At 39.8% G+C, this 13,541-nt stretch overlaps 1 protein-coding gene across 1 annotated transcript in view; it reads left to right on the forward strand.

Annotated features, from left to right (window-relative positions):
* The window catches only part of LOC310929489 (plexin-A2-like), a gene marked incomplete at both ends in the record, with an annotated part of 64,224 nt that overhangs the window by 19,480 nt on the left and 31,203 nt on the right, over positions 1-13,541 (forward strand). The window contains 4 exons of the mRNA XM_083892261.1: positions 5,047-5,147; positions 8,938-9,061; positions 10,695-10,848; positions 11,183-11,279. Coding sequence (XP_083748387.1) covers positions 5,047-5,147; positions 8,938-9,061; positions 10,695-10,848; positions 11,183-11,279 — 476 coding nt within the window. The remainder of the gene's footprint in view (positions 1-5,046; positions 5,148-8,937; positions 9,062-10,694; positions 10,849-11,182; positions 11,280-13,541) is intronic.

Genomic DNA, 13,541 nt, shown 5'->3' on the forward strand with positions numbered 1-13,541 from the left:
CGCTGAAGGAAAACCGGGCATCAGAAACCCAGCCGTATTTGGAGAAACAGTTTAATATTGCACGAATGTAATTTCGAGGAGAGCAGAGCCGGCTGTGCAGCATGTGTGCTTAGCAGGCTTTGAGGAAAAAGAACACAGAAATGTGACATGACAAAGACGTGTCGTCGTCAGCCTCCAGCTGGAGTCACTGTTTATGAACTGATAAATGTAACTGTGCAGATGGGCGACAAAGCCCTAAAGGGAATGAGAGGGATCAATGCGTTTAATGAACATAAAACAAAATGGTCTACACCATATGCTATAGAGCAGTGACAGATCTCAACCCAACTAAACACCTTTGGTCTGACATATAGGACACAATAACAAATACGGGGATATCTCTAATAGCATACTTCAAAAGTTCATTCACACCCAATTGACTGAAATTAGGTCCAAAAGCAAAACATGAATAACAAACAGGTGATTAAATTACTTGTCGTCATGTGCCCTAAATTTAAAATCCTGGATACGACTAATAAATAAATCCAGCCACTGAGCGATACAATGTGATGGCTGTGATTTTTCCAGAGCTCGGCTGACGATGCAGGACGACAGCAGTGCAGAGGTTTTAAAGCGTGTGTGCTCATCTGACAGCATTCGTTAAGTTCCAGTAAATCCCGGATGAAAGTGTTGAAGTGATAGAGAGAGGTGGTGTAATGGCAAGGTCAAGCATTAGTCAGAGCAAAGTGGACAGCCCAGATGTGAAATATAAAGATTTGTCCAAAGCTGTGAAAGTGGACATGATCGTCATCATCATCATCAGCATCATCATCATCATCGTCCATCTAAGCCATGATATAACAGAGCAGGGACATTTTTGCAATCAGTAAGAGCGAGATTTGGAATAGAGACTTTCCTTCTGGGTTTTTCCTTTGCTTGTTCTAATGATCAGTTTCTCCTGAAGAAATTATCTGAGAGAAGTCAGTGCAAACAAAAGCTTGATGAGAAAAATGCAGCATCTGCTCATGAATGATTTATGAGGTATTTACAGATCATTGAGCACAAACTGAGTACGGAGGCTCAACTCTGTTGTCCAGCAACCGTAGAAAGAAGACACACGTATGCGGTTTGAAGCTGTGCTGTTTAATCCGTCTCAACGACAACACCTGCTATTTAGGGACAATTATTTGATTCATTAACAACTTCTAAAATGTTTAGTGTAATGTATTTGCTCCTTTGTGACAGTTAAGCGATTTCTTTTGGCCTGTGGACACAATGAGACATTTAAGATTGTCATTTCGTTTAGTTTTTTTGTGGCATTTCCTGACATTTTATGGACCAAAGAGCTAATGATTAAATCATTTTTAACTCTCTTCAGCCTTGCATGACCGTTTATTGTTACTGCCACATCTGCACAGCCAACCCCCCACTTGACCTCATTCGGTTGAGTGGCGACATTTTAACCTACATTGACCTAAGCGGCATAAATGTTGAATGAGGGACTATATTGCATTGTCAGATTTTCTTCCGAACAAACAGCAAATACTTCTGAACGTCGTTTTAGATGCTGAATTGTATTTATTACAAAATGACCTGTAGTGCATGAATAGCAACTGTCTCTGTATCTTAACAGCTGGTATGCAGTAATGAGGAAAAAGAAAATCATCAAGACAAAAGAACAGTATCATCATATGGTGCAGGATGCATGGGAGACTGGTGAGCTCATCCACATGCTGAGCTACACAGAGCTGCAATTAACGATTATTTTTCGTACTCTATTAATCTTTTGAATAGTTTCTCGATGAATTGTTTGGTCCATAAAATGTCAGAAAACGTTGATCAGTGTTGGTCAAATCTAGAAATTACGATTTTCTCGAATGTCTTGTTTTGTCCACAAACCAAAATGAGTCAGTTTGAATGATTTCTTTGTTATGTGGAGCAAAGAAACGAAGAAAATATTCAAAAGAATGTGGCGAAAAACGGTTACTACATTGAAATTCAAACACAAAACACTGAGGTCTTTTAGGTTTCGTTTTCTGACCTAACTGGCAACCCGTGGTTGCTCTGCAGCTGAGACTCTACTGACTGCAATGATTGGTAGATGGCGGTAGGTGGCGCCACATTCCAAAACATGATTTCAAAACATGAAGATGATTTGGTCTGCAAAAGATTTTTTTAAATGCAAATATTTTGGCTGTTCTGTTGTTGTTGGTGAGTTCAGTTTGTTATATGAACATTATTCCTGAGTCTCTGTGACATATTAGGAGGATTTTATGGCCAGTTGCTTTAGATTTATTGCACAATGCACCTTTAAGAAGTTACAACAATCAGGAATCTTGTTTTAGTCATGAAACATCAACCGATTAATCGATTAATTGTTTCAGCTCAAGAGGTACTATCATATATTAAGCGCCCTGTGGACATAAAACTCAGGAATATCTTGTTTGAATTCAGCGTAATGTGTTCCTTGCTCAAGTCAATGCCACTAAACCAACTCTGATGTGCAGCAGCATTTGACTTTCAGTGGGGCAACAGAAAGGAGACGATCCATAGCTCTCACCGCGGAAAGGTCACGCTGCCTAATGGCCACAAACCAAGTTTGTTTGTTTAGATGAGCCCCAGTCCACAACAATTCATGGATTATTCCAACTGCGTCAGATATGGACTTTTAAGCCTTAGGCGTCAGCCGCACTATAAATTCATTTCGCTAATGGAATGCACGAAAGGGGCTCTGAACTGCTGAAGAAAAAAAAAAAAAGAGAAACTTATTTTGTGTAAAGCAGCAAATAATCCATTTTGCCAACACAGACCTGAGAGAGAGCACCCAGTTATGCTATCAAGAGCACCGGAGACACTCTAATCCATAATCCACTCTTCATTTGTGATTGTTTACATCGGGAAATTGCTTGCACCATACAGCCAAACCCAGACGAATAACAAAGTATAAAATAGCCAAGCTTGTATGTGTGGTGTAGTGGTTTTGTAAGTAGTGGAACGTGCTCGCTGTGTGACAGCAGCAAATCTCAGGCAGCTAATGGAACAGCTTGTGCTTTGCCAGACGTTGTGGCAGCAAATAGCAAAGATTGTGGTTGTCTGACAGTCTTTTTTGCTTGTATGTAATGTGTATGGGAAAACAAATAAATAGTACGATAAACACAAAGTCATTACAATTGCAAGAGTCCACAAATATAAAGAAAAGTTAAATAAAGGTTCTGGTGCCAAAAAAGCTTTCAAAACAGCTGCGGTGTATATTTTTTTTCCCCTTCATGTGGGTAGAGCCACAATGCTGCATGTTACGTTACATATTTGTGTCAAGACCAAGAACTAGAAAGAAATGGTCTGTTTTCCTCAGGGATATTTCACTGTGTGTGTTTGTGTGTACTGTGATGAGACTTCCATATTATTTCAAAATAGTCAACATGATGAAATGTCCTCTGGTCCTTCCTCATCAGAGGGGCTTGTTATTTCATCAGAATGTTTTGGTTGCGGGGCCCTCGGCAGTCTTATTTCCTTTTTTGTGGCTGCAACATTTAACTTTTGTCACACAAAAATGTTAGAAACTTTATTCAAAAACAGTGACATTTACATTAAGAGCAGTGTACACAGCACAGAAGGCCAAACAAAAAGGTTTGTCTAGTTGTTTTTGAATGATTCTCTTTGTGAGCCTGATGAAGCATCTGCTGAACAGCTTAGTCGTGTCAGGATAGTCCCTTAAAGCTGCTGTGAGATACTTAAAATGCATGTTTAAAAAAACACTCTGTATTCTGACAGCCATCACTGATCTTGAGCAGCCATTCCCAAACTTAAAGAGTACCGGGGCCCATGCACTAGGACTAGGATCAATAGTTCCCATGTACATTATTGTTCTCATGTGATCATGGTGACGGACAAATCCAGTGCAGATTAATATACAGTTTGCTCCATGGGCTACATATCTTATTTTGAAAGGTTTAGCTTCATGACAAAGTGAAGAGACGATATTTGGTGGATCAACAAATATGGTGACACCTGTTATACTAGGTCAGATGAAACAAAACGCACAATTTAAATGCCATTTATTCCTTATAAGTATTTCTTAAAATATATCATACAGGAAATACAGCAATACTGAATTACAAAACTGTAAATTAAAAACACCACGGTCCACCTGCAGTACTGCCATGGTCCACTAGGGGACCACAGTCCATACTTTGGAAATCACTGATCTGGAGTTTTTGGCCACTGTCCATGGGTCTCTATTCCTGATTGGATAACACTTTATCCAATCAGAAGCCAGGACTCCACAAAGAGGCGGTCCTTTCTGCTCATGAGGTTAGAGCAGGGGTGTTAAAATGAAAGGCCCATGGGCCAGAACCGGCACACCAGTGAGTCCAATCTGGCCCCCAGGATGATTTTGTGAAAAAATCTAATCTGAATGTGAATTTTTTTTCAGTGATACTTTTCAGTTACAGATACCTGTAAATGGTAAATTTGGGCATAATATTGTTGAAATTGCACTTATTTTTCTTAAGAAATTTTAGGTTGTTCTTAATGTTCATAACGCTGAACTAAAAGGAGTTTGACATGCCTGAGTTAGACTATCGGTATATGAATGTCACCCCTCACCAAACGTGTTCATAATGTGACATAGGATGACATATGCTAACAGCAGCCGCAGACAGGAAGTTAATGAAATGACAAAATGTCTGACAACAACTTCAACTCAACACTGTGCAACTATTTTTGATATCTCACTCGATTTGTGAAATGCCAAAGTCTACATATTACCTGTAAAACACATGAAGCATCGTAAACTTAAGGTCTGCAGTGTGTAGTGGAGGCTGAAACCCATGGCCATAAGGGGGGGAACACCAGTGGTTGCAAAAAATGTGCAGAATAATTTCAAAATAAAGCTCATAGTATATGAAATATGAGGACAAATATGACCAGAGTGGGCTTCACCGTCTCTTTAAGTTTCCCATCACGAGTGTGATGTGAACTTCAACTTGAATTCACTCTCTGATAATATATCTTTGTATCTTTCTTCAACCTCACATTTTGACCCTCCCTGTCATTCCTCTGCTTTAGGTGGCTCAGGTTCCAGTGGAGGCCTGCGAGCAGTTCGCTACATGCGCCGAGTGCCTGAGCTCTGGTGACCCTCACTGCGGCTGGTGTGTCCTGTTTAACATGTGAGTCTGCTCCCTCTATCTTCTCCCACGCTGAAATACACAGTGTCACAGCCCAGGGATTGGAACCACAACCACAGCAATGTTTTTTTTTTTTTCAAACAAGAGCGCACAAAAAAAGAAGCTATCAATAACTCCTAAGTCCATGTGGTCATATGATTTGTGCAGTTGGATATAACAGACTCCCTGGAGTTTGTCCATGTTATCAACAGCTGGTGGGAAAAGCGGAAGTTGGACAATGATCCCTCTTAAATAGCATTATTTAGGACAGCACAGACTGCATGCCCACCAGATTTTATTGACTCTCTCGGGTGAATGAGCGATAGGCATTAATGAAGGACAAGAGGGATTAGTCTGGCAGACACAGCAGGTGTACAAACTGGACCTCAGCATATACCCGGGGAACATTTTGGACCTGACAGAGCCAGCTTATCTTTGCCATCTTAATTATATGACCCCTGGGTTAGCTCGCATAATACCTCCATATAGAGCAAAGGGAATTCAGGAGATTAAAAAAACTGGGTTTCTAAACCAGCCGCCATGTTTGAAGCTGACCTTTGATGGGGGGATTCTTTTTCTTTCTCATTTAATCATGTGATGTCTGCATTTCAGGCAGCAATATCTTGATAGTGTTACTTAAGAGTGATTTAAATTGGTGCTCTCATTGTACAATCACATTGGCATTGAATTAAGAAGGAAAGAAACAAAATGTAAGTTTTGTTTTAATCTAAATTACCTCATTAAAAAGTTATTTTCACCCCCTTTTCTTCCCTGAGTGCTGACTGTGTCTGCAAGTCCCATTACACTGCTTATTTAAATTAATGCCGCACACTTATCAGTAAACAGATAGGCTGCTGCTGTTCCCCCAAGTTAACCTAAGTGAATCATGAGCTCTCACTCTGCAAAATGAGGCCACTTTATTTTTATGTCTATTAAATCCAGATTTTGTTAGACACTCAATCATCTCACGGCGTGCCATGCACATCGCTTTCAGGATTTTTACTTTCCCACCCCTAGCATGGTGTATCAGACAGAGACCGTTGGGAGGGAGGGGGCGGCGGCGTTTGCTGTTCATGTAAAAAAAGAAAGAAAAAAAAGCCCAAAGGAAATGGGAACAAATGGCTCCATCAGACAAAACACAGTGAATAAAAGAGGCAAAATAAAAGGCAATGAAAGACAGGCTGAGATGAAAGACAACACCCCCCTTCCCCTTTTTTTTCTGAGGCACTTCGGCTGATGAGTGGTCAGGAGGTGACTGTCTATACTCCTGCGGCTCGAGTCCACCTCAAGGAGCCGAGCCAGCAACAGCTGTCAATGCCTTTCCATTCCGCCTTTATATTGTGTTGTAATTACAGCGGAGGCCTCAATGCGCTTTCAGCTCTCTCAGGAGGTGCCACCCCTCAGCAGCATCTGAGAGCATATAAAGTACCGTCTCACCTTTGTGTGCGTGTGTGTGCATTACACATTTAAAAAAAAAAAAAAAAAAAGAACGACATGATGGTGAACAGGCAGAATATTGTGTGTTTACACTTGCAATTCAACTCTGCTGCTGAGGGACTCTTTCTTTTAAAGGCAGCATGTACGAGCGGTCTGTCTGTTATCGCTGTGCAGAGAGCTCCTATTCTGCCTCATTCAAAAAAGTCTCTATAAATACAGTTACATTAAAACTTATTACCCATCAACAGCCCCTGATTCTAAAATTGGACACATAGTCGCATAACTTTAAATGTAGTTTTGCTTCTCACTTCTCTCATACAAGATTATTATTTTAAAGGTCATTCTGAGCTGCCGACCCTTTCACTGCTTACTTTTAATTGCCTGTTGGGATCTGAGAGCTGAAATGTATTCTACTGTTGCACTCAGTATAATTTACTCTGCTGAAAGGTACAGTAACAAAAAAAAAAAAGGAAAGAGAGATCACACGTCTGACATGTGCAAGAAAGTATGACAATGTATGCAAATAAAGGGAAGACATAATATTGATACAACATCATACCATAATTACTAGTAAAAGAGACATGATTACATTCATTTACAGTAATACACAGTGCTCTGAATAGGTTTCATCTGCGTATTTGATTTACTAGAGTCACAACATCATGATTTCTTGCAGTGGCGTTTAACACAGGAATAAAGAGATAAAGTGTATGGAAGTTAACTGGGTGAAGAGAATGTTGACTGTGGTCAGTGGTGAAAAAGGAGTGAAGAAGAGTCTTAACAGCGATAAATTCTAGTTTATATTCATGTTAAATATCATTTATCAACCATTTCCCTTTTTTGAGTCTCTAAAGTAAGGCTAAACTTTAAGAACAGGAGCACACATACACAGTACACAGGTACGCTGGTTATTTGTATCGCAGCTCTTTTCGCTGATTAAACGGTCTGTTCAATCAGCGGAGTGGTCTAGGAGTGGTCTACTCCTTTAGTGCTAAAGGAGCTAACGGAGCTAACAGGTAAGCGGTGCCTGGACTATGGTGCCGCAGCACGAAAAACTGCGTTACTTTAGAGAATCATTTTAACAACCGGGAGTCATGTAAACATGCGTATCTTTTTCCGGTCAGTCGTCGTGGAAACGTGTCATGCGTTAACGTTGACGCTGTTAGCGCCATTAAAGTGCTCAGCACTAGTACCTAGCATACCTAGTAACACAACCTAGCATAGTTAATTTGTTGTCGTTTGTTGTTGTCACATGGTTTTGTAAGGTGAGAGAGGGTAAAAAGCTTTGGCTTTGGTTTAACTATGAGGATTTAGATGCTCTTTTGTTTTTGTATTTTTTCTTATTTAGTCTTTTGAAAATGAACCAGAAAACTAAATATCAATCAAATTTCTGCACTCAATCTTCTTAGAGGCATTTAGTATTATTTACTGAGGCAGATATTATTGTGTATTAATATATTTGTGTCTTGCCATTAACCAGTTATCGTGGAATTACTGTGTCACCACGTTACGCATGAGTTAACCGGCAAATTCCCATCCTTAATGCAAGCAATAATGTTTAACGCATATAATATTCATTATTCCATCTTGGTTTAGCGTTAGCATGCCAACAACTGGGGTCCTGCTTGGCTTCCTGCCATTAGTTCTGCAGCTATTTTTACTCCTGAGGGGAACATCAACGTCTTCGCCAAATATTAAAGACCCCAATTCATTTAAAAGCTCCGAGCTGGTCCTCTTGTAAGAGCCAAAGCAACAATCGTGGGATCAACAAATTCAGCCAACTTCATCCCGTGGGAGCCATAAAAATCGGAGCGAAAATGGTGTAAACAGGAAGTGTTGGATTCGCATACTTTTCCTTTTTTTTTCATTAGCGTTACATGCATCTGCACACACACACACATACAGTACATGTGTGCATCTGTTTACAGATAACATTATTGGAAGAAGAAGAATTACCCACTTCACATAATTTCGCTAAACAAATGTATTAGTCCACCTGTCATAAAAACGATAAAATATTATTATAATTTGACATCTTAACCAAGAAATAATAATTTGTTTGTACTATTCATTCAGGCTTTTTTGTAAAACAGTAAATTAGAAAATTAATGGATAACACTAACAATTTGATTTTAGTGTTGAAAATATAATTTTGGTTAAAGAGCTTCTACATATAGGTGTATTAACCATTACAGCAACATAAAGAAGGATTTTGATAATTGCCAATGCTGTTAATTTAGGGCATAAACCTTACATTAAGTGGCCTATATTTCTCTATACCTAAAGATAGTGAGAGTAAAATCTGGCCATATAAGATTACCGTTATTTGTAATAATGTGTCTGTTCTGTTTGACAGGTGCTCACGCAGGGACAGGTGTCAGAGGGCAGAGGAGAGCTTCCGTTTCGCCACCGAAATCGACCGCTGTGTGAAAGTTATCGCTCACCCAGACAGCATTGCAGTATCAGCACATAGTGTGCCGGTGAGTGTGTGCTCATCATTCCCCCGCTGTCACTTCAAACATAATGTGTTTATGAGCAGTCTCCACGAGTAGAGCCGCATATACAGTAAGTGTGCCGTAAATGGGTGTTTTTGAGAGGTGAGGGGAATTTATTTTGGTTTAAAGGAAGACAAATGTGAAGGAGGGGTTGAATAAAAAAACTAGGTCAGAATTATTTTTGCAGCAATTAGCTGCTTTGTCTGTCTGCACCCGCATCCAACAAAAGGTTGATTAAATATCCTAAAAGCTTATTTCAAGAGGTTTTCTTAAGTAGCTGGGAGGTAAAGTTGCAAGGTACAGGAGCAAAGCAGCATTATTACCAGAGAACAGTTTGACATTTTGAGAAAAACACTTCAATTTAGTTAAATGTTAAATATGACGTTTTAATCCAGGATATAATCACCTGCACAAAGACTGAAACGAGTGAAACTCCTTTCCTTGTTCAAAATGTTGCAGATCCTGCCCACCACCAACGCTGGTGCTAATTTGTTCTTATTCTGTTTCTGATTTTGTTTAATCCATACAAATATACAAGTGTAAAAATAAGGTAGTGTATTCTAACAGAAAGCTTATTTGCAGTGTGAGTATATTTCTTGGCCGAGCACATTAGGTTGCTGAAGTTATTAGTGAGTTGCTTATTACTGAATCATTAAACACTAAATTATTCAAATCTTCAGCAAATAAAAGATACCATAAGATCTATTTATTAAGTCTATAATTAAATAACTAGAAACTGGACTTTGGACTGGACCATTTTGCCAACTTGTATGATCAGATTATCTTTATCGTTGCCAACAATGATCTAAAGTCCATGTTATTTGGTGTACTGTTATTATGCTATCTTCCACAGCAGATCATCTGCATGATATCACCCGGAGAGGTGATTATTCTGGACCATAATCCTGAATTGGACAGATAACTTAAACAGAGTACCAGCATCTTGTGAGAAGTGCTGGTACTTAAAATAGTATGATTAAAGGTGGCATATGTAAGAATGTCGCCAAAAAGGGTTACTACATTCAAATTCATAATACCTTTTAGGTTTCGTTTTCTGATTAACTGGCAACCCGTGGTTGCTCAGCAGCTGAGACTCTATTGACTGCAACGATTGGTAGATGGCGGTAGGTGGCGCCGCATGCCGAAACATGATTTCAAAACATAAACATGATTTGCATCCTGCAAAAGATTTTTTTTAATGCAAATATTTTTATTGTTGTTGTTGGTGAGTTCAGTATGTTATATGAACATTATTACTGAGTCTGTGACAAATTAGGAGGATTTTATGGCCAGTTGCTTTAGATAATTACATCATGCACTTTTAAAAATGAGAGTAGGCCCACTTTTAAGTACTGTGAGTTAGGTGTAGTTACTCACAGTACTTGAAGTGGGCCCATACTTCAAGTACTGTGAAGTTTAAGTGTATTAAGCTTTTGTGTGATTAAATAAAAGAGATAATGTGTTAGAGGGCACTTTGGATTGAGTCCTCCTTGTTACCAGACTGTGTGGTAACCTAACCAGTAGCTGTAGCTTCAGCTCAGTCATCTGGAATCACAACGAAACTGTGACACAGGTCAAACTAAAGTTTGACACATCAAATCCTCTCCTTTCTTTTAAGCTTCTGCTGGAGGTGAATAACGTTCCAGACCTTTCTGCTGGAATCACCTGTTCATTTGGCCAGCAGGCCCAAGTGGAGGGTCACGTCAAAGGGAACAGAGTGATGTGTCTGTCCCCGGCTGGCAAGGAGGTCCCTCAGATACAAGAGGGACAAGGTGAGCTCAGCAAGTTGACTTTTTGACATTGACCAACCTGCAGTTTTTTAGTTTATCCAAAAAGTTTGCACCAACAAGCTTTAGAATTTCCCTCAGAGAATTCACAGTAATCCTTCAATTGAAGTTTCTGCCTGAAGACAACAGCAATATGCCCTTACAGAGACGCAGACACCAGGTGGAGGGAGATAAGATTATTAACATTTTTCTCATTTTGACCTCCTTTTTCTTTTCTTCATTCACTCGTCCCTTTGTTGTCTCTCTCACCTTATTTCATTCTATACTCCTTTCTCACCTCTTTTCACTCATTAAACTCCCTCCCCGCTCTCACTCTCAGACTGGGCTGGCGTAGAACTTCGTCTAAACTCAAAGGAGACAGGTCAAATGGTTGCCAGCACGGAGGTGAAATTCTACAACTGCAGCACACACAAAACGTGAGTCAGACTGTCGCACTGTCGCACAACCGCTCCCCCCCCCCACCTCTGATGTGTTCAATAGATGGCGGAGCACAACTTAATTTAGGGCAATGATGTACTGATGTACTGACGCTCACAACCCCACTTAAGATGGGGCTGTTAGATAACCTCCAAGTTCAATTTATCTGTCAAGTTTCATTTCAATCAACATGATGCATGGTCATGGTCTGTTTGCTTCCAGTTTGTTCAAATTGGCAGTTTGTGAGCGGACTCTTTGTACTTTCAATTTCAATTCAACTAAGTTAATATTATTCCCCCCCCCCCAAAAAAAAAACAAAGCAAAAACAGCCCCAATGATCATCGTTTTTTAATTATAATCATTACACTACAGTGTTAATGATGGAGACCTCCAAGACACACATACTGAATTTTTTTCATTGCCAAAGTTGTGTTTGTTGTCAGATTTTCTGCCTTTCTTTGGCGCCTTGAGGTCTGATGAAATCATATAACTAGCAAAGGAATTCATTTCAAATTGTCATCAGTTCCCCCCCCCGACAAAATAATCTTCCTAAATGAGTAGAGAAGCTGCTTTGACTTTGATCCATTTTTCTTGTGTCAAATGTACTTAACGTAAGAGACGAGGATAAGAAGGTTTCTATTGTGCATAACAATCGCACCGCAAACGTATTAGGATGCATGCAAAGAAGCAGCAATTGGGCAAAATGAGCAACTTCACACAAGTCGTCATGGCAGCAAACACCTTTTAACACATTTATCATGAAATATCTTTTGTTTATGAGTGGTTGAAACTTTTGAAAGTAGAGTTGATTGGGTGGTATACAGTGATACGTTTGTGTCGTACATTTCTTCGGAAAATAAGATAAAACAAATTGGACACTAAATTGGCTGGCGAACTGTCCGGGGTGTGACCTCGCCAGTCGCCCTATGTCAGCTGAGATTGGCTGGATGGACATTTTTACAAGCTAAAAGCAATAATGAAAGATTTGCTCTCTGGGTCCCACCACAGTCGAGAAACAGTATTGTGTGTTACATTGCGTGAAACCCGAATTTCCGTCTTGCCAACGCAGGCGATGTAGTTTTACTGTGGTTGCCGTTCACCCTGTTCTAAGTCGACGTACTGTCAAAATGATATTGGAGACATTATTTGAAGGTCGAAATCATACATTTTGTTGCAGTAAATGGATGTCAAAGGGGGATTGGATACATAAAATTATCTTACAAGCAGGAACATTTTGTGCAATAAAATAAGTTTTAAGCTTATTCATACATGCACGACATCACCTTCAAGTGTGCTGTTAATTATAGAGCTCCATAATTACACATTTTTTATTCAGACATAAACAATAGGTTGGAGACATTTTGACTAATGGGGAGTATTCACAGCTAAACCATGGGAATTAGCCTACAGTGTACTCGCATGACATTTATTCAACATGCCCTCTGACTGCAACACAAACGAGTCTATATAACCATATTAAGCTATTACAGAAAAACAGTCGGAAGCTCATCACGTCTGCCGCACAACAATGCGGCCTCCATTAGCTGTGAGGTGACCATGTGAATGACTGTGATTAATACTTCAGCCCAAACACACTCATAACCCGACACCTTTGTCTCCACCTCCCTCACCTCAGCACCACACAAGCCCCCCAATTATTAATTATCCAGAGTTTGCAGCACTCAGCCAGTTAGTTCTATTTATACCCTACCTCCCAAGTGTCTTTCTCACACACACAAACACATGCACACAATTACACATTTTTATGTCCATACTGGCCTTGGGCACCTTATTAATATCAACATTTAATGGGGCTGCACTACATTTATTGGCAATTGCAGATTTCTAAGAGCTGCACTGTTGGAGTTCTGCTTGTGGGTTTAAGGTTTTATCCTATAGTAGGACCTCATCCTGGAGACTGATAGTGCATAGAATTGTGTGTGTGTTTTTTTCATACACAGTTGCTACACCTCTATTGTGCACAGCTAAGTCCATTTTGCCCCCACAGGAAAATAGAACAAGATCCATTTTCAGCTCTCAATTGCTCCGTTTGACATATCAGCAGCTGTGAATCACATTCAATCTATTCTCTCATCTATAGACATCTACAGTGCTTCTCCCAAACCCTGTACCAGCAGCACCACCTCTATGTTTTTCAACCAAAGTGTGATTAAATCCAGTCCAACAGCTCAATGTTAATCCACACCTGACTGCTGGCTGCAGTCAACGGCATCCAAGCCAAATACATGGCACAGTTCTAC

The sequence above is a fragment of the Microchirus variegatus genome, assembly GCF_963457635.1.
Source record: "Microchirus variegatus genome assembly, chromosome: 7".
In the NCBI taxonomy this organism is placed as follows: Eukaryota; Metazoa; Chordata; class Actinopteri; order Pleuronectiformes; family Soleidae; genus Microchirus; species Microchirus variegatus.